We start from the raw sequence: 20,975 nt of genomic DNA on the forward strand, positions 1-20,975 counted from the left end.
AATCTTTTCTATGCTTACCATTTTTTCTGAAATAAACTGATTTTGCATATCGCAAGTACAGAAAATTATAAAGTAGTCAAAAGTTGTGTTTCCAATCCACAATAATAAGTTCACACAGAGAAGGTAGCTTTGAAAAACACAGTTACAAATACCATGTTACTGAAAGTCATATTACTGAATCACTATCACTATTTTGTTGCTAGTTAAAAAACAACAAAATAGACTGTGACAGACCACTACAATAAGACAATTTTACTGCTACTGAGTAAACAGAGCACCACCATGTAGTACCATTCCTTCTAGATATACAGCTTGCATAACTTCAACTCAGCTCTGGGCTGAATGATCTTGGTGTGCCTCAAGTGATACAGTTGAGATCAGTGTTCTTCCAATATCACTCAAGTTGCTGGCCCGTAAGTATTACCTGCAGAGATGCAGAGCCCTTCATCCACAACCATGGGTATCTTAGGTTACAGTCACAAAACTCAGAAATATTTCATGAACCTGGAACAGTCTGTCATGCACAAGCTGCAATTTATTCTTGGGGCTCTCAAGTCTCAGAAAAAATTATTAACCAGAAGTCCACCTTTCCCCTTTGCTCCAGACAGACTTTTCCAGGAGAAACAAAGAAAGTCTCATCTCAGTTGTGAAAAAGACCAAATGTTCAGGAACAAAACTTATTAGACACTCCCCAAAAAAACCTTTAAAATCTGGAAATCAGGAAGAATTAGGCAGCATATAGCAGGTCTATAGAAAAAAACTGCCAGCAGATAAAAGGGACACACAGAACTCCTACACAAATTTGGGCTACCCTAGGAACATGCACAGTGAGGTGGAAGTGACCACCACCAGACTGAAAGAGAATCTGCAATTCAGACACAGGCTTATGAAAACATTGCATTTGGAAAGAAATTTTACCATTAAATCAAACTGATTATTCACTTAGTGTTCAGTTTAAGACCCTACAAAATATAAGACTGTCTTCATAATCCTCCATGTTCTGTGTTAACACATGGGTGTGCATGACTGTGATGACCTGCCATATATCCATGACTCCTATCCTAAATCATGAAAAAAATGTCATTAATAGTCCAGAAGACTGCTCAAATCAGAAGTTACTCTGCAGGGTGACTACAAAATCAGTGAATGAAGTAGTATTAAGCAGTAGCAATCTACTCCTCAGTAGTACAACCATTGTATGAAACAGTTAGAAAAAATTTCTCCTTTTGGACAAATCTTGTTAAGCATGGAGCAGTTTGAATAGAAACCAGGCAGAGAGGACTTGCAAGCTCCTGAATTTACCTATAATCTAAAAAGACCAGCCCTGTACAAAAACATGCGACCTTCTGGACTCAACAACAATAACTTCTCTTCCTAAATCACACTTTGTGTTCAATTCAGATATACCTCATAATGGCCTTCCTTAACTGCATCTTGCAAGGGTGTTATTTGTTCCTTTTGTGTAGCATTAACATCAGCTCCTGCTTTCAAAAGCAGATTTGCTATCCCATAAAAGCCTTCCACACTTGCTATATGTAGCGCAGTCAAGCCTACAAAAAAAAACATGTATATCACATTCAGTTGAAAAAAATTCTAGAAATTTATGTCACTTTTAGGTTCTCTCTAATGAAGACTTCACAGAGTATATTGAAGTGGTAAAAACTGATGCATTCCAGTAAGATGTTGAAGAAATGTTTATGAGAATGTCACAAGGGTTGGGAGATCTCATGTTTTTGGCAAAATTTGTAGCTACTGAGGAAGTAGATGCTGTGGTAACAACATTAGGTTTAGATTTGATAGTTCTGTTATGAAAGCACAGAATAGAAATTATTAATCCCATATTTTAGTAACTTCTTCTGGAATAAAATATATATGCTATTTTAAGGACAAAGTAATTTTTCACTGCACTCTTTTATTTACATGGCTATGCTGAAACGGGTAAGTAAGAAACAAGTGACAAAATAAAGACATTAAGTATTTACTACCAAACAAAAATGTTTGTAAGGCCATCCAAGAATTGTTCAAGTGTTCAAATAAATGAAAAATCCCTAGTAAAATTGCATATTCATGCCCAGGTATATGGAAAAAACCCAAGATATCACATGAATTCTACTCTATGAAGGAGCTGTTTAGGAAAAATATGGAATGCAAGTCTTTGAACTAGATTTAGCATAACCATGCATCAGGTCCTTAAACAAGCAAGGTGAAAGACATAAGGGAAACACACAGAGGATTTTCCACTTCCTAACTTCCAGCTCTGAAACTAACATGCCCTCCAGAAGATCATTTTGATGGATAGTCTTGATCTTCAACAATTTTCCATTATTACAAGTTTGTTTAGGGCCTAATTCACATACTAAATAAGTGTATTAATAAAGCTTAATAAGATTTTTTTAGTCCCATTAAGCAAAATTATCTTAATTTCACTAGAGGGAAACTCTCGAGGCTCTTTTACACACAACCCAACCCTGAATATTGTATATTCCTAGTAACTGGGTTTGTTATATTAAAGAGATAATAAAAAATTGCATTTAGGGGAATGTACTAATTTCACTCTCAATAAAAAGTATACTCTACCTAATCTAGTAATAAGACCTGTAAAAACTGAAATTGCCACACATTCAATTAATAATCCCTAGAGATTAGCAACATGAGTCTGCAAGGAGACTGTGCATACTCCAAATCAAGAAGAAACACAAGATTTTGTGTAACTGCTTCTCAGATCCCTCAGGACACTGTGAGTCAAGACTCAAACTTAGAGTACAAGACAGTATCTTTAATATGCTGGCCATATCCTACATGCTGATGGCCAGGAAATAAAAAGGAGGAAAAAAAACCCAAAACAAAACAAATAACAGAAGATCCCAAAAACTCAGTAAGGCACTGAAGCAGAGTACCATAGCATAGGAATAAGGAAAAAATACTAGGCTAAGATACGGATAATCATTGGGGGAAAGCTTTAAGAAGGAGACACAGAGGCAGAATATAATACTCAGGGAAAGCTTTAAGAAGGAGACACAGAGGCAGAATATAATACTCAGAACAATGACCCAAAGAAACCAAGACGAAAGTGCGTGCCAAAATGACACAAGTCTGTTAAGTCTTTCTGATTACACCCGCATCACTGAAAATAAAAGAAGCAAAAGAAGCAGGGCCAGGTCAACCTCTTATCTTTTCAAGGAGTACAACTAAAAGATATCTTGTGCAGCTCTGCTCCTTTTGCACCAAACGAACCAGCAGCCATAATCTAGGGGATGAAAAGATGGTGGCCTAGCAAAATACACAAAGGCAGAAAAAGCAAGCAGCTGTGACCCCAAAATCTAGAACCATTGCATTTTAGTACACTTGCCTACTGTGGCTGCAGCTGAACCCACACTATCAGCACTTCTCAGCTGTCAACACAAGGTTTGAACCCTACCAACAAAATATTTTCTCCTCTGCCTCCAGCACACGTTAGTACATACTACAAGTCACTCTGTTAGCTCAAATGTCTCTGCTATAGAAGTCTGAGATTTGCTGCTGAACCAATCTGTCTCTCAATATATTCCAGAAGACAGAGAATTTCAACCTTAATTCTGGTCCATTATATGCCTGCATTATGCAATAGTCTATAACTGCAGAATGTGATTTTTTTCTTTCCCACAGGACAGTTGTGAAATCCTAGCTGCTAGCACAATATGGAAAGACTGTAAGAATGAAGTTTTCTAGCAGAAGAGCCAGCTGTCTGAAACAATTTTTTTTTTTTTGTTATGGAAATTTTTCAGAGACTAATGGATGAGACAGAGAAATGCAGATTAGGAAGAGTCCTATATTTGAAACAACCAAGTAATAATTAAGGCATAGTGAAGTCTTTGACACAGAGTAACACCCACAAAACTGGATAAGACCAATTGCTTTAATCAAAACATTAACAGATGGTTGCCCTTTATCAAGATTTTTTCCCTGCCCAAGACAAAGAAAAAATGGAAAACACCAAGTAATCACAACTTTAAAAATTCAAAGCTGTGCTCAACTTCTCTCAAGATGTAAAGGGTGAAAACAAAGTTCCTGGAAAAATTAACAGGAAAAATTATATCCTGAAATCTCAAGTTGGCCCCTGAAATGGACAAAAAATACCCCCCAACTTTAAGACCTGTGAAAGTGATTATTTAGTGAACTGTATTTAATGACTGTTTTGTGATAAGCATGCATGGAATCATTGAACTAAGGCACGTAAACCTAATTGCATCACTTTGTAACTTTTTCAAGTGCTTAACTTCTCCCTCAAAGTTTTCTCTTCTTGTACACTTTTATAACTAGATCTACATGTTTTCCCATGAACAAGTACTAAGTAAACCAATAAAAATTTAATAATCAGATAACCAGTTACAAATTTACAGTCTTGTCCACTGCACAAACTCATAATATATGCTTTTATTAGTTATAGGCAGGTATTTGTACTGAAAATAGTATTTTACTACAATTGCAACTTACCAGCATAATCCTGAGCATTTACATTTCCACCAGCTTTTATTATCTTACGTACAAGGTTTATGTCTTGGTGAGTAACAGCTCTATGTAGTAAGTTCTCACCATACACATTCCTCCTGTGGATTGTGGAAAGTGAAAGGGGGCGAGCTGGATTTAGGGAATTCCTAACAAAGGCTTCTCGTTCTGAAAAATAATGTAAAAGATCTGTTGCACAGAGAAGTACCTTTTCTCTCTTATCTTGGCTTCACTTTATATCAAAGTTAGTAAATAAGATTCCTGAAGAAACAATTGTTCAATCAATCTAGTAAAAAGGAAAATCTCAAAAAAAATCACAAATTGAATAATAAGGCCATTGAATAAAAGATGTCATAGTGAATTTCATAAGAAAACTCCAACTGAAATTAAACACACAGAAATAAGAGTATGTAGAAATGTTTTAACTTCAGACCTTTTCTTTTCTAATGACATTAGGTGCATTGCTTCCCAATGGATAATAAAATCACTATTTTGCATTAAAATAATAATGTGACCATTTCAATAACTAGTAAGTTATTAAATAATTTAACTTTTCTTAAAAGTAAAATTTATGCACCATTCTTTTTTACTCTTCTATCTTTTAAAGTCTCTGCTTCATGAGAAAGTATTTACACTAGGATTGATATTAGCTCCCTCAGGTTATCTTTTCTCATTACTTTACAACCAGCTCAGTCATTTCTGCAATGAATGAAATGCGAATATGAGGTTTAAATGTAAAAAGTAAAATTTAGAAGAGACTGCTTTTAATGTTTAGTTTAGTATTTAACAAAACAAACACTATCTCCCATTATGAAGTCATCACACTTTTCAGCTTGGCTTAAATTATTTCCAATACACAGATGAGCTGCTCTGTACTTCACCAGCACTGCTATTCCAACATCCCTTAAAACTGTAGGGAAGAGTATCCTGGCTACTGCCTCTAATGAAAAACAAGGAGGAAAGAAAGAAGGAAAGAAAGACCAGGAGAATCATTTGAAGATAAACATAGTGCAGGCCTAGGCCATTAATTAATCTACTTATAAAAACTCCTAGGACTATACACATTGCTCCTCTCCACAAACTGTATCAGGTGTGCCTCACAGGACCTAAAACTCCACCCAGGTGCCAGTGATGCCTTAAAGAACCTAGAAATGAAAAAAACACTTTCAAGGCAATATTACTTTGGGGGATAATATAAAGGCTGGTCTTTATTGGAGGCCTTTATTGGAGGCCTCCAGGGGCAGATATGGAAAATCCACATCCCCACATGGGGTGAATACAGTTTTGTAAGTTTAGTAAATTAACATAACTGACAAAAATCCTCAATTAGAGACATAAGTGGTGAGGTAATTCCTGCCCAGTTCAACCCTTTTCTGAATCCTCCCATCTCAGATAGGAACGAAATTTTGTTTATAAAATGTGTCTCAAAGAGCTGGTTTCAACCTTGGCTCCCAGGAAAAACCAAGATAGGACAGGGGCCTTAGACCCCCAGCCTGGAACCTTTGGAATGTATTTTGTCTTTCTGCCTACCATGGTAGGGAAAAGGTAGGGAAAAATAGTAGGACTACCTATGAATACAATAATGGGCTACAATGCTACATATATATGTGTAAAGAATATAGAGAATGCATAAAGGCAAGAAAGGCAAAAATCAATTTGGTATCACCAGAAAAAGACATTAAACCCCATAGTTCTTCTAGAGATGTAACTCACATAGCCTGACGTTTTGTGCACTGTGATACACTGTGAGCTTGGACTAATTCCAAACATTCTTAAATTCCTGATTCTGAGTAGATTTTTAGAATCTAATAGATAGGGGTTTCCCTCAGCTGAGAACACAGTCGCTCTCTGCTGTCCAGCCTTGTAAGACGCCAATTGTTTAAGACAAGCAGTCACTAGTCAAAGCTGGTCTAAACCAGCCAAGCAATGCAGGAGGGATTAAACTGCACAGACATAAACAGAAGCATGTGCAGTTTTATGTTACACTTTACCTCATTAAAATCTTCCTTGAAGGGATCTATATCCCACTACATCCATTTGCGTTCCCTAGAGCTTTCCATGCACCTGACCTTGTGCAAAACAAGTGATACATGCAGACCCAAACCAAAACTTATTATGGGGCAGCTTTTAGAGTGAATTACCAAACTAAGATAACTCATGGGCTCTTAAAAAGTCTGATGTGAAAGGGAGATAAGCTTGCTAAATTGGTTTACCATGAAGCTACCTCTATAGAAAGTGCAACTCTTTCTGCAGAAACCATGCTAAAGAATCAGTAACTTGTTTATTGAGTGGAAAATAGCAAGTTGATTTGAAATAGATGAGCAGTTAGTCATTCAACTTTAAACCTCATCAAAATGGTGCTTCCACTGTGAATAATTAAAATCCTGCATCAGAGAATTAAATCCTGTTAACTGGAAGTGGACTTCATGTTTTTTAAGATCTGTAACATAGCTGTTGCAATTCAAATACTTACAAATTTTGTAAGATGTTTAAATGATTGTAAGAAAATGAGAAAACCCAATTTGAGTGGACTTAAAACAAAACAAAATAAAAAATCAAAAAATCCAACAGGTAAGACCTAATCTTAAAGGTGCTGGAGTGAAGACTTGAGTGAAGAAATTCTTTATTCTCCCACAAAATTCCTCTGCAAGGCCAAGAACTTCTCTGCATGTACCTTCAAAGGATGAAAAACAGCAATCTGTGCCTCTAACAAAGAATATTCCAAATAAAAATACTTCAAAAGAGAAAAGAGAGTGCTCTGTGGTAGTAAAGGCCCTCTAATCCTGTAGACAGGGTAACAACAGCAGGCATTCAAAATAGAATAAACCATTTTGTATAGGTAAATTCTTGGGGATGGCACTGCTCTGACTGTGATTTTGCACACAACCCTACATGGCAGAAGGAAAAACAAATGGAGCTCAACCAGTTCAACCCAGTTCAACCCTTTTCTGAATCTTCCCATCTCAGATAGGAACGAAATTTTGTTTATAAAATGTGTCTCAAAGAGCTGGTTTCAACCTTGGCTCCCAGGAAAAACCAAGATAGGACAGGGGCCTTAGACCCCCAGCCTGGAACCTTCTTTATTCTCCCACAAAATTCCTCTGCAAGGCCAAGAACTTCTCTGCATGTACCTTCAAAGGATGAAAAACAGCAATCTGTGTCTCTAACAAAGAATATTCCAAATAAAAATACTTCAAAAGAGAAACGCGAGTGCTCTGTGAGGATCTATGTTTTCACTCTGCACAAAAACAATTCTCTTCTTCTTTTCAGTACACACTGTATTTTTTCATATAAAACACTAATAAAAATTGCATTCTGAAAAACATCTCATGATTCTTATGCAAACAAGTTAATCTGTTAGGTTGCTAATATAAGGATTTACAGAAGAAGGGAAATTATCTATAACTTTAATTATTAAAATGAATGTTTATAACGTATTTTAAAAATAAAACCATGCCACAATATATTGGAAAAATTATGAATTATATTTAATTCCGTATAGTTGTTCAAATAATAATCTGTATTATAAAAACATAGAGTATCTTACTCTGTTTGTTGTCAATTCTCTTGCTCCTTCTCCTTTGATTAGCTTCTGCATACTCGTTCAGAATTATTTCTTGCCATATGATGGCTTCTAGATCCTGCTTGTCTTCAGAAGGAGATTTCTGAATTTTACTGACAAGACATTTGCTTAGAATCAACAAAAATATTCTTTATATAAATCAATGTCTATAGTAGAGCTAAGAATATGAATACATTTGATTTCAAAAGGAACTCTGTAATAGCAGGCTAACTTAGGTAGTATTGAATAAGGAGTAAATCAGGAGAGAAACTAAATCCCAGATCTTTAAATAAAGAGTAAAAATCTTTCTCTTTGATCATTTACAGTCATTCAAATGACAAATGAGTACTCCACATGCATTGTATCTATTACATTAATATATATAAAATAATTTAAGAATTATTATGCATAAATTTCTCATACCTAAAATGCTTAGCTTCATTTCTTTTTATACTGCCATTGTGAGCCATTCTTGCTGTTTCTTCCATAATTTGGTGATGAGAGGAAACAAACTCTGTACTTTCCTGAGGAGGTCTCACTTACCTTGATGCTGTTTGGGCTGTTTCTCCAAATGCTGCAGGCTTCACTGAATATGAATGTCCCTCACCAGTTTGTTTTTCACTAAAGGTGGCATCCAAGCAATCTGACATTACTTCTTCCTCTCTCTGCTGACCACCCACAGGCTGTGACAAAAAAAGAAATATTAGAAGCAACTGGTGGACATGAAGTTAAAACAAAGGCCATATATAAAAGAGCTCCAAGCACACTCTTTTTTAAATTGTATGCCCACAGAGAATTGAGGGATTGCTTCAGTGAATAACTGGAATTCTACAGGTATGAAAGACAGAGGCTGCCAGAGGAGAGGCAATCCTGAAGTAGTATGCCATGCAATGTGTTCCTGGCAGAATTTACCAAAAGAATTAGGCTACTCAGAGTCACAACTTCAAATATAAATCTAGGGTGGATGACAGCAAACAAAAATTGTTCTATCTGAAAGTTATTTGATTGGACATTTGAAATGACAACAGATTAATTTCAGTTTCCTATGGACATGAGCTCCCATCCTAAAAAATAAGATGATGCTTGAGATGTCTTAAGATAGCCCATACTTCTCACTGCTGCAGAAGCCTAAAAAATTTACACAAAGTGAGATCCCTGTTTCACCTGAAGTTCAGTAACTCCCAGCTGAGCAGCTATTTCTAAAGATATACCATCCCTGAGCTACAGCCACTACAGCTGAGATTCACTTCACTTATCTTCAACCTTCTAAAAGCCAGGCATGTAGATGACACTAGGCATCCTCATTACCCCACCACTTGTAAAGAGGAAGAGCTACTCCGAGAGAGAGATTCACCTCATCTGAAGTTGTGCAAAGGGGAATCTAAATGATTCATATATACCAGAGACTTAACTCTAATCCCACGCTAAAGACAGGTCACTGCATGGCAGTTAATTGGAGTTGCTTGAGTTCATTCACTGTTTTAGCTATGTGACTGGGACATGCTGCCATGAATCACTCAAGCTCCTGAAACCTGGGTTTAATTAGTTTATTACATACTTGAGTAATGCTGAAAGCTTTCGGGACACACCCTCAGCACACATGCACAGAAATTCTTTCACAATTATGTGGGAGAACTGGTTAGTCTTTTTTTGCAATACAAACAAAATGGAGAATGCACTGATTTATTTTTTTTAATTGTCATATTTAGCAGAGACGTTACTAAAGAGGGGAACTGCCTTCAGAGAAGTGGTGCCTCTGAGTCAAGAGATAATGCAAGTTAACATGGGATGTGGGGTCGTTTAGCCTGAGGAAAAGGATTCTTATCAGTACCTTTAATGCTCTCTACAACCACCTGAAAAGAGTTTGTAGTGAGGTGAGGGCTGGTCTCTTCTTCCCAGTAAAAAGCAATAGGACAAGGGGAATTGGCCTGTACTTGCGCCAAAGAAGGCTTAGATTGAATATGAAGAAAACTTTTTTCACTGGAAGTGTGGCTAGGCACTGGAATAGGCTGACTAGGAAAGTGGTGGAATCACCATCCCTGGAAATGTTCAAAAGACAGGTGGTTGTAGCACTTGGGGACACGGCTTAGTGGTAAACACAGTGGTTCATGGCTGGACAATTGGACTTGATGATCCCAAAGGTCTTTCCTAGCATTAATGGTTATGGCAGCTGGGAAAGTCAAATATATTATTTTAGAAAACTATCATAGTTGTACTTTCCATGGATCCACATCTGCAATTGGGAGATTGGCATGTCCAGCATCCTGATTGCATCTACAAGTCAGTACAGACTCTCCTCTTTTGGATACTTGTTTCAACACAAAAATACTCAGAAGAAAGAAGGGTGAGAAAAAACCACGGTGAACAGTATACTGTTACAATTCAACGGTTACTAACAAATTAACTGGTGGTTTTTTTCTTAGTAATTTGCCTCCTTACCTTCTGCCTTTAAGAACAACAGATAAAGGCACAAAGAAAAGATAAGGTTGATTGCTGTTTGACAAGAGGGTAGAGATCTCCATTTCCACAAGACTCTGCCTCTCAATTTTAACTGCAATTTTGAGTAAATCTATACATTAATCTTCACACAGCTATGCTGCAAATTTCAGAAATCAATACATCACTGAAAGAGCTTTGTAAAGTGCTATGGTTCTGAGACAATTGGCCTACAGACCTTTCAGCACCTTGAAATTAGCCATCTTTGTGGCACATTTAATGTGCCACATTTATGTGCTGATATATTCAGTTAATACTACCAGGAAAAGACAGAATTAACTCATCGTTTTTGGATGCTTTATGCCATTGTGGGTTGTATAACTACCTTAAATAACCAGCTTTACATGCCTGATCACTGATTAGCAGCTCCAGCTTATTCGAATACAATACAGACATAGAATCACGCTGCAGGTTTACAAGAGATGCTTAATATAGTTTGCAGCGTAAATCTATGTCTCATATTTGTCCTTCTCTTTCCCTAATTATAATCTAAAGAGGAAGAAACTATGGCTTTCCTTTCATGCTCCTCTCCATATTTTTGCATTGGTATTACTGAACAGAAATGACATGTTACAGAACACCTTCACAGCACAAGCAGCAACAGGAAGGATCATATGCTCTATCCGTACATACTGGTTTCTTCAGGGAAAGACATAAACGCATACCTCAGTTTTTTCAGTATGTCTTGCATAGGCAGAACTAAATACAATAAATAACATTTCTAAATACATGTGTAAAAATCCCCTCAGAATAATCTTTCTAGTCTATAGGAAAGACATAGCTGTGATCTATTTTGTAATACTTGCAAAGCATTTGCGTTTACAGCAGTGAGAACTATGACAAAAGAAAACAGCACACTATTGCCTGTATCATAAACAGAACAGGATGCCGTAGGAACCTGGAGATGGAATTGGCTGGTATATATCAGTATGCTACAATGAAATAACAGAATGGTGTTTTGGAGAGAACATGAGACACAGAAGATGTACAGGCAGTCTAGGAGTTTCTGAAAACCCCAGGCTGATTCTAGGTTTCCACATCAATCAATAAATTAACTTCTCTAGGATTTCCCATCCCAGCAAGCTTAGCTACTTTCATAACATGAATACATCCAAACAGGAAATAAAGTACTGGACTTTTAAAACAAAAACAACTGAAATTACTTAAACATGCAAATTACTGATGCTAGTTTATTCTTTACTAAGATTCCCATTTTCAAGTAATTTGGATGCTTCATATAATATTTTATGATAAACATAAAATTTCAAATATGAATTAAACTGTGGTTATACTTGCTCATTTGTTGTGCTCTGCAAGTTAGATCCTGTGAAGGCATTTATTTCTTCCACCTGAATTGCAGCAAGTCGAGGCTCCATCACATTTGTTATTTGAGTACAGTCATCATCTACCTGCAGAACACTGGTTTCTGAATTTAGCTGCTCTTCCTTGGCGTTGAGCTGTCTCTCATTTGGCACCAGAGGAATGGCAGGTTGTACCATCGATCCTGACAAGGCATTCAGAGGCACCACAAGCTCTACTGGCAGGGCATCATTGCTCTCAGCTGCTGATGGATCAACGGAACAGGCATGACCCTGACACTCTAACTTGTCAGGCCATGGGTTTTTAACTTTAAGATTCTCAGAATCACTAGGGTATCTCAACAAATCACTGATGTCAACTTCACTAGTCTCTATATTCAGTTCAGTGAATACATCCATGAAAATCTTCCCTAGGGATGACAGTGAAAGATCTGTATCATTATTAAGGGAATGCTCTTTTACTGTGTTATCTGCGTCAATAATGGTCATGCAGGTGCTGTGGCAATAATCTAAAACACGTGGAATTGTATCTTCTGGTGTCTGTTCCTCTTGAACTGTTATTATGCCTTCCACAGGATCCTGTAGACAGAGGCTTATTTCTGGATAGCAATCTTCATTACTTAATTTTCGTGATATCTAAAAATTAAATTTAAAAAGTTTACAAAAAAGAATGGAGCAACTCTTACAAAAAAGCATTTAACTAAAATTCACTTCAGAAGTCATCTCTCTTTCTTTATACATGTGTATATTTATTATGAACTTTTGCAAAACCTAGAAGACTCAAAGCCTTCCTTCATACGATATACTAACAAGACTTAGACCGAGAGCTCAGTTTCAAAAGAAGTTTCAACTTCAGCTGTTGACTTCTATAGCAGTGAAAATCCAGGGCAGAAGAGACTAAATCTGTTTTAGTCAAAGATATTATGTCATTACCAATGGCAATAGCAAATAACCTGAGGTTGTTATAAGGCTTTAAAAGAAAGTCACCAAAAATTTCTGTCACACAGAAATAATGAAAGCAAACATATTCACAATAACTTTTTGATTATATGTTTATGTCGATCCAATACAGATATAGAGGATTTGTGTCTCACAAACTTCAGTTCAAAACCTTAGGATTTTGAGAAGTTTGTATGGTGTGGTTTCCACACTGAGTACAGAGCACAAAATCGTAACTGTTCTCGGAAAATTAGTACTGCTGTTTTTTCTAATCACTTTGAGGTACATTCAACAGAATAACCCTTTCTTACATGAAGAAATTGTTTTTCTAATTTTTCCCCATCCTTTTCTTAAATGCTCCACAGAAAAAAAATATGATGCCTCCAGAGACCTAAATCATATTTTTTCTATATAACATTTCTATATAATAGTGTTTGTACTTAGTAATACTGGATCTAAGAAAATCTCTTTCAATGCATTTTTGGAGTCTTGCTGCCAGCAAGTGGCAATACCAGGCAATGCAAGAAACCTTTAACCACTGGTGACATGATTTAGATAAAGCTCACACACAATAAAGCAGTAAGGGCAGAAATCTGACTGCATACACCCAGGTTCAGTTTGCAAGCTAGTTTAAATCCCTGTTTCTTTCTTGAAAAATTATTCCCCTGCCATCTGTTTCCTATCTTTTATATGTGCATCAAATTGTTTCTAAGTACTGATTACTTCTTACTTTTCTTTATTGAATTACATTTTATTTTTACACCACTTCTCTAATTCATCCAGACTTTAGTGATAACTTTCTCTACTTGAAGAACTATGGTATAAACAGCATGTATATGTATGAGCCTAAGAAAAAGGCTCAATGCATGTGTTGAAGAGGGGGTGAAATTTTGCAAGATTCTAAAATCCCCAAAATCAACTGCAATTCAACCCTTAAATGTGACATGTTCACAAAACTCCAGAAACAGAAGTCCAGGTGGGGCTCCACAAGAGCAGAGTAGAGAGTCCACCAGGATTCCAAAGTCTTTCTTTGGCAGAGCTATTTTCCTGTCAGCTAGTCCCCAGCTGTACAGGTGCCTGAGGTTACTTCTCCCCAGATGCAGAACTTCTTGCATTTCCCCTTGACGAATTTAATGAGATTCCTCTCCTCCCAGTTTTCCCATCTTTTCAGGTCCCTATGAATGACAACACAACTGTCTGGTCTATCAGTCATTTCTTCCAGTACCATCTCTGAACTTGCTGAGGATACTGTATGTTCCACTTTCCAGGCCACTAATGAAGACACTGAGCAGTACTGGCCCCACTATTGACAGACCAACCACAACAGAAATCAGTGCTGCTACATCATCAAACCAAGAAAACTCAGAAGACTAATTGTGAGGTGTCAGAATTCTATGCACAGATGGTAATTTATAGATTTTGTATTTTCAGGGATACACAAAACCAAACGATTCAGTGACTCACTGCTGGTTGTCAAGGTGTCTGTCCTGACCTTGCTTCAAATAATACATGGAAGCCTGTGATGGTCATTGGTTCATCTCACTAAAGATCCTTCTGCAGAACTCAGACCTTGCTTAGGGCCACATCAGCCAATATCCAAAAAGCAAAATCCACTGTAGTGATTATTTCCAGCCTTCTTACTCCGGGCTCCTAAAATATCTTCTCTGGAGATACTCCCAATGCATTCAATCTGCCTATTCTCCAGAGGTTATTAATAATAGGCAATCTCTGTTTCAAGGCATTTAGAGTTTTTTCTATGGGACTAACCTTGTACAATGAGAATGTTTCATTTAATAAACTTATAGTTTTATATTAATAGCTGTATATTTCCAGAAAAGAATATCCTTAGAGATTTCATTTTCCCCCCTTTGTTCTGAGATGCAATATGTTACCCTGTCATCACTCATATTTGCTGGAAGACATGAGCAATAAGGACAATAGAAAAGAACATCATTTTACTCTGATAAGGACAGAGGAATAGAACAGCACAGTCTTGGAGAACTAGATTAAGGATGTAACTTAGGCAAACAGAAGCCATACAAAATGTAAACAGGATGTTAGCTCAGTTCTGCAAGCCTGATGAAGCAGAGGTTATGTAAAACAATGATACTGTGCTTACTCAAAAGTAGGGGTCAAGGAACAGGCACCTAAAAAGGACATTGAAAACACCCAAAGAAGACGCCAAAGAACCATACTGTTATGGTTTGACACTGGCACAATGCCAGTGCCCCCATGAAGATACTTTCTCCCTGGTTTCTGCTGTGAGATGTGACCAGGAATAAGCAAAGCAGGCTCCTACTTAGGAAAGGAAAAAAAAAAAAAACAGAACTTTATTAACTACTCTACAACTATAGATAAAAGGAACACGCACAGGGAAAATGAAAACCTTACAAATACATTTCCTCCTCCCCCCACCAAATTTCCAATACAATGCATCTATTCCTCAAATCACCAACTCTTGGTCCAGCACCACCCTTCAAACAATCAATCCTCAGTTCATCAAGAGAAGAGGAGTCCTTCTTGTACCATGGGCTTCCCCTGGAAACACAGCTGAAGCCTTGTGTGTTTCCGTGTCACTCGTGGCACTGCCCGGAGTACATCTGCCGTCGTGACCTCTTCCTTTCCATGTCCAGTGCTCTCACCACTGAACACGGACCAGAACTGCTTCTAGGGTTGTCTTTTTTAAGGATGCTCTGTCCCGATCCAAAAAAGGCACAGTCTCTCCTTTGGGACACCTGTCCCCACAATCTCTCCTTTGGGACACCTGTTCCCCCCATATTTTTTCACCCCCTGGGGCCGAGGGGCACCAACACTGACCCCTCTTGGTTCTGTGGCCATCGCCTCCCCCTAGAATGCAGTCTCTGTGTGACAAGGAACATGGTTCTGTCCATGGCTGTACAAAAAGAGTCCAGCAAACGCCACTCCATCATCTCTTCCCACTAGGATTCTTCTCTATTCTTCTACTATCTCTCACTCGCCCAGACCTCTCTCACACTTGCACATTCCTTCCTCATCTTCCACTCTATCTTCCAGGAGAGGTCAATGATCTGTAAAGTTCTCATTCTCTGAAAAGGGGTTAAAAGCTCCTACAAGCGGCCGGCTGAACCCCCCCCTCTTCTCCGTCCCAGCCGTGCTGCCGGCACAGGCCCATGTTTATCCAGTTTCAAGGTTACAGTCTCAGGCAGCGGCTCTCTCTCTCTCTCTCTCTCTCTCTCTCTCTCTGTGTCTCTCAGGGGGGGCTGCCCGGTGGCTCCCGGTCTCTCTTTCTCTCTCTTCCACCCTTCCACCCCCGGGCTCAGGCCTACCTCTCCCGGCCACATGGCTTTCCCCTCCCCCTGCCCAGCCAGCAGCTGGGCCAGGGGACAGACCCGAACTCTTTCCCACCGAAACCCAAAAGGACCCTCCCAGGGGAGAGCTCTGCTTTTAACCCCGTGTTCTCAGAGGTGGATCCATGTCCTAAATGGCCAGGTTAAATGCCAATATTAAAGCCTGAATATCCATTGGCCCAAAACACAGCATCCCAAAAAACACATTTCCTGTCAAACCACCACACATACAAAGACTTCTGATAAGGGGTGCAACTATGTAGATGAAGTAATAGATGTACATCAAGTAAGGGGGGATAGCTAATGAGTGCAGGATTGGTATGTATGATAAAGCCTGTTCACCCGACACTCAGGGCTCTCAATGGAGTGAAGGATCACTTTGAGCTACATTCAACACATCCTCCAAGTGACCACTGCTGCAGTAAAGAATGACTGCTCTCAAATACTCACAACTGTGTTAGAAAGTTACTAACTGTCCAATTTTGGTATCAATACTGGTCTCAAATCTGCCTTTGGTGAATTTTACCAAGAACTGCTTTTCCCCTGACATAAACCTCAAAAAAGGATCCTTGAAAAATGCCAAGTAAAACTGATTTATATAGAACCCTAACTTTTTATTTGTAGGTACAAATCAATGGGACTAGATGACACCGTCATAATGATAGGACATCTGCATTAAGCAGAGTCTTTCACAGCAGAAACTCTGCTAACTACCTATTTCTGACCACAAGTAAGACTCCCCCAAACAAAAGGACAGTTACAGATAAGCTCTTCCTCCTCAGAGATCATCCAAATGCATTGCCTGTCTCATAGCTTTCATTGGTGGGGAACATTTTAAGCTACTGAGTGTCTTCACTACTTTAGCTTAAGTAACAGCCCTTACAGACTCTGTCTCATGATGATGTCCTTCCCACCTCACTTTCACTGCCATGCTTCTACCCTTGGGTACTGCAAGCTTAGCAACTACAGTTCTTACCAAAAAAACAGAAAATAAAGCTTAGCTTTAAAGATGTTTTCAACGTGCTCAGTGTCAGTGTAAACAGCTATATGCTTGCTTACCTTTTCTTCTGAATCCTTTTGAAATCCATTCAATTTGATATCTAAATTTAGGAGAATAGAAAAATATTTCAGTTTTACTTTCCACTTATGAAAGTTCTTATCATCTCTTAAAAAATGGCATAATTTCCTAATTGAGGCTTAAGTTTCAAACCTTAAAAATTACTATAGTCATGTTCCCCTAATGGGAACTAACAATAAAATCTTTGGTTAGGCTCTGTTAGTCACCAAATAATATGCCAGAGCTATTCTGTCACATTTCTTCACTGTAATTTAGAGTCCTGTGTTTCCAAAGACTATCAGCAGACGGAATTGCCACCCATTTCACATGACAAGATCTAGCCTCTGCCCTCTCTAATTACAGTGCAGTTAGACAATACTGCTAAAACAATCCAATACCTTACTGCCTCTGGATAGCGATGATCCCAAACCCCCTGATCTCATCACCTTGTTTCAACATCCATGTGACTCCCTGGCAATTTCCTAATCAGAAATAAAGTGAATGTTTTTCTGTTGGATTACCAAAAATAAACTCAAGTGGAAGACAGCAAAACAGATGGGTTAGTTCTGCACTTTTGGGAACACTGAGGAATGGAAGGACAACTTAAGTAGCAGTACATGCCATACGGACCTGAGGAACAGTAGCATTTTTGTTTCTCTTTTCTTACAGATGCCTTTGATTCTTGGGTATGTTAGAAAGAAGCAAGTAGGAACCCTCCATGACCTTTTTACCTTACACATCTTTAAGGTATTTAGGCATCATGTGGCATGTAACCCTTGTCAGAAAACTCCACAGCAATGAAATAACTTTAAATTTGATACATACAACTGGCATGAGAATACAGTTATTTCTTCCAACAATCCTAACACAATACTTACAAAAACAGAACTTGCAGTCCATGACTATAAAAACTGAACAACTGTTGTAAAAAACATGTATAGTCAGATTCTGCATAAACTTAACTGGATACTCACCTTCAGCTTATCAAATTATTTTATCAAATGATTTTGCCTCAGCTGGAGCAACTCCTAGTTTTGTACAAATACAACATACCTACAGAATCATTTTGCTGTTCCTCTGCTGCAGAATTTAATGAAAAATGAGGCATAGGTGATGAATGGTTTATCCAATTCCTAGGATTAAATAATACAATAAAAAAATTCTTAAAGAACTGCAATCTGCTCATCTTAGGAACATTTTTACAGTACTTTGAATTGGCTACTATCTGTGGAAACAGCTGCAGTTATTTTAGAGGTCCTTTCTTTGCAAGGACATGCAATAAATAAGACTTCTGGATTTCCTATGTGGAGCTAGCAATGTTTACACATTTGTTCTCTAAGTGAAAAAAAAATGGCCTTTTCTCTTCTTTATTACTTCTTTCTATATTTGTGTTATAAATCTATCTTCTACTGAAAACTTTACATAGTTTCCAGGAACAAAAAGCCTAATATTATTTATTACAAGTTTTTAAGGTTTTCTCCAAGTTCTGTTATTCTTGTTGGTTATGTTCTTAAACCATTTAAGGTAGGACCATCAACACAAATAAATCCAAGTACCGCTTGGTCCATACTGGACACTGAACTATTGCCGACATAAATACAGATCCTTTACTAAGCAAACAAGAAAACTGTTCCTCAACAGAACACTGGGAATAAAATAACGTACAAATGGAAGTATAACAGGATTATTTAATTACATTATGCCTGACTGGAATTCCTATGTGATGCACTATACTCACTTCAGTAGAGATTGAGACTGGTCATATGTGCATGCCTCTTGAAGTACCTGAAAGAAGAAAAAGCATAACTAGTTAGTAAGTACTTAATTGTTTATTTTCTCAGTTTAATTGCAGGCTTATCTTCTTCCTTCTGTAATTTAGTTGGGAAATGGAATTCTTAGATCAAATTATTACATACATTGCTAAGAAACAAAAGCATTCCACTTAAACCTTTTTTTCACTTGTACTATTTGACAAAAATGTTGAAAAATAAATAAAGACTACCGAATAAAACATTCATCCACAAGGAAAAAAAAACTGTTGCAACAAAGATACAATTGCTCCAAACTTAACATGTTTTATAGACCAAAGGACCAAAACACAAGGTTTTTAATTTCAACTCACAGTTTCAATCTTTCTTTGATAACTTTTTTTCATTAAATAAGACAGGGTGCTGTTCCAAAGACTGTCATGTTTAGTTTACTGCTCTCAATATCCCTATAAATTCCATATTTAAGGAACTTCAAGACTTGCATATCAGCCAATTCTGAGTGGCAGGGCTACCACAAACCAACACAGGAAAGAACAGGTGAGTAAGGAGAGCCCTGATGTCACAGCAGGAGCCAAATTCCAATTCCTTATTACAAAGACCTCAGATCTCCATTTCGTACCTTTGCCAATAATGCAGAGATCTCCCTCAGTATGGAAAAAGAAGCCTTTATACAAAGTCTAGGGCAAACTAGGAATGATTAAGATAGTCAAGTGAACTGCAGAATGGTTCTTGCACCATTTAGCTAAGACTGAGTATTACTAGTGGACTATGCACACACTGGCTGCAATTTTAAAATGAATCATTGACTTACAGTGGACAACATTAACAGCACTAGATGACTCTAAGAACACCTTGGAGTGGACACTATGTGACAATTTCTCTGGCTTACACTAGGTACTAGCCACACAGCAAGAACAAACACCTTAACAATTGCTTTAAGAGCAGGACGTAGGACTGCTAAAAGGCTCCCTGGAACAGAACAGATTTTTTAGTTTGCACATCAATTACTGACTGATGTAATTCCAAAACATGGCAATTAGACAGTTCCCAGAAAGTTATTTATTTGCTTACATAGACCCTTCAGGTGAGTCAGCCTGAATATTTATACAGAACATTATCCAGAGATCAAGCAAGGTCAGGACAACACCAGAGCAGCTACTAAACCTCTCTAACTGGATAACATTGCTTAGAGAGGTGCTTTAAAACATCAGCAAACTACCACTACAACTCAGATAAAGACGCTGTTTTGTCTGCTAAAAAATTAGGTTCTAAGCGAAATCAGTGTATTGGTCACTGGTTAAGAGATCTTCTCAAACCATATACATTACACAAACTGTACTTCTGGCCACTGACTGAATACTGGGAACAGTATTTCATCCTGCCCTCATTTTTAGTGAAGAAATTCCTGCAAAATCTCAGTAGCTTTTCTCATTTGAGCACTTATTTATATATGAGGAGACTCTGGATGTTTTCCAAAAAAAGACTAATGCTTAAAAGCTGTTAGGTGTTACCTAACAACTTTTGGTGCACTTCACCAAACACTGTAAGAAAAAAAATATAAAAAAGGGGAAAGCACAAACTTAAAATTATTACATCTGTCTGATTTTCATTATCTGTTAACATGGTAGAATACCATGTTAACAGATAATGAAAATTACTTGTTGAAAAGAACCTGGATCCTACAAAATCTGTATATATGTCTACTGCATCTCTGGTAGATGAAAATTCTTAATTACAATTTTTACATGATGGAATCAAAGACAGGACTGCATATCATAAGTCTCCCACAACCCATCTGAAGTACAAAGAAAGCTAAGACTCTCTGGAACAACTGGAACAGATGTTACTTTTCCTAAAAACATTCACAGCCATTTATTCTGCACGAACCTCATATCAAATCACATGCTGTGATCATATATGCTGTATTCATACATGATAATTTCTGAGGACAAACCAGAAGGAAAGCTTCTATGATAGCATGTTCCATGTTGGCTCTTGAAGCGGTTGAAGAGCCACATTGGT

At 37.6% G+C, this 20,975-nt stretch overlaps 1 protein-coding gene across 1 annotated transcript in view; it reads right to left on the bottom strand.

The window, feature by feature from the left end:
- The window catches only part of ANKRD31 (ankyrin repeat domain 31), a 64,906-nt gene that overhangs the window by 39,769 nt on the left and 4,162 nt on the right, over positions 1-20,975 (bottom strand). Inside the window, exons 4-11 of the mRNA XM_071425222.1 lie at positions 18,923-18,969; positions 18,238-18,317; positions 17,187-17,227; positions 11,836-12,498; positions 8,591-8,730; positions 8,033-8,160; positions 4,474-4,653; positions 1,408-1,550 (exon numbers count right to left, since the gene is read on the bottom strand). Coding sequence (XP_071281323.1) covers positions 1,408-1,550; positions 4,474-4,653; positions 8,033-8,160; positions 8,591-8,730; positions 11,836-12,498; positions 17,187-17,227; positions 18,238-18,317; positions 18,923-18,969 — 1,422 coding nt within the window. The remainder of the gene's footprint in view (positions 1-1,407; positions 1,551-4,473; positions 4,654-8,032; positions 8,161-8,590; positions 8,731-11,835; positions 12,499-17,186; positions 17,228-18,237; positions 18,318-18,922; positions 18,970-20,975) is intronic.

This window comes from Agelaius tricolor, unplaced genomic scaffold (genome assembly GCF_023055355.1).
Source record: "Agelaius tricolor isolate 1412-34295 unplaced genomic scaffold, bAgeTri1.0.p SCAF_4, whole genome shotgun sequence".
In the NCBI taxonomy this organism is placed as follows: Eukaryota; Metazoa; Chordata; class Aves; order Passeriformes; family Icteridae; genus Agelaius; species Agelaius tricolor.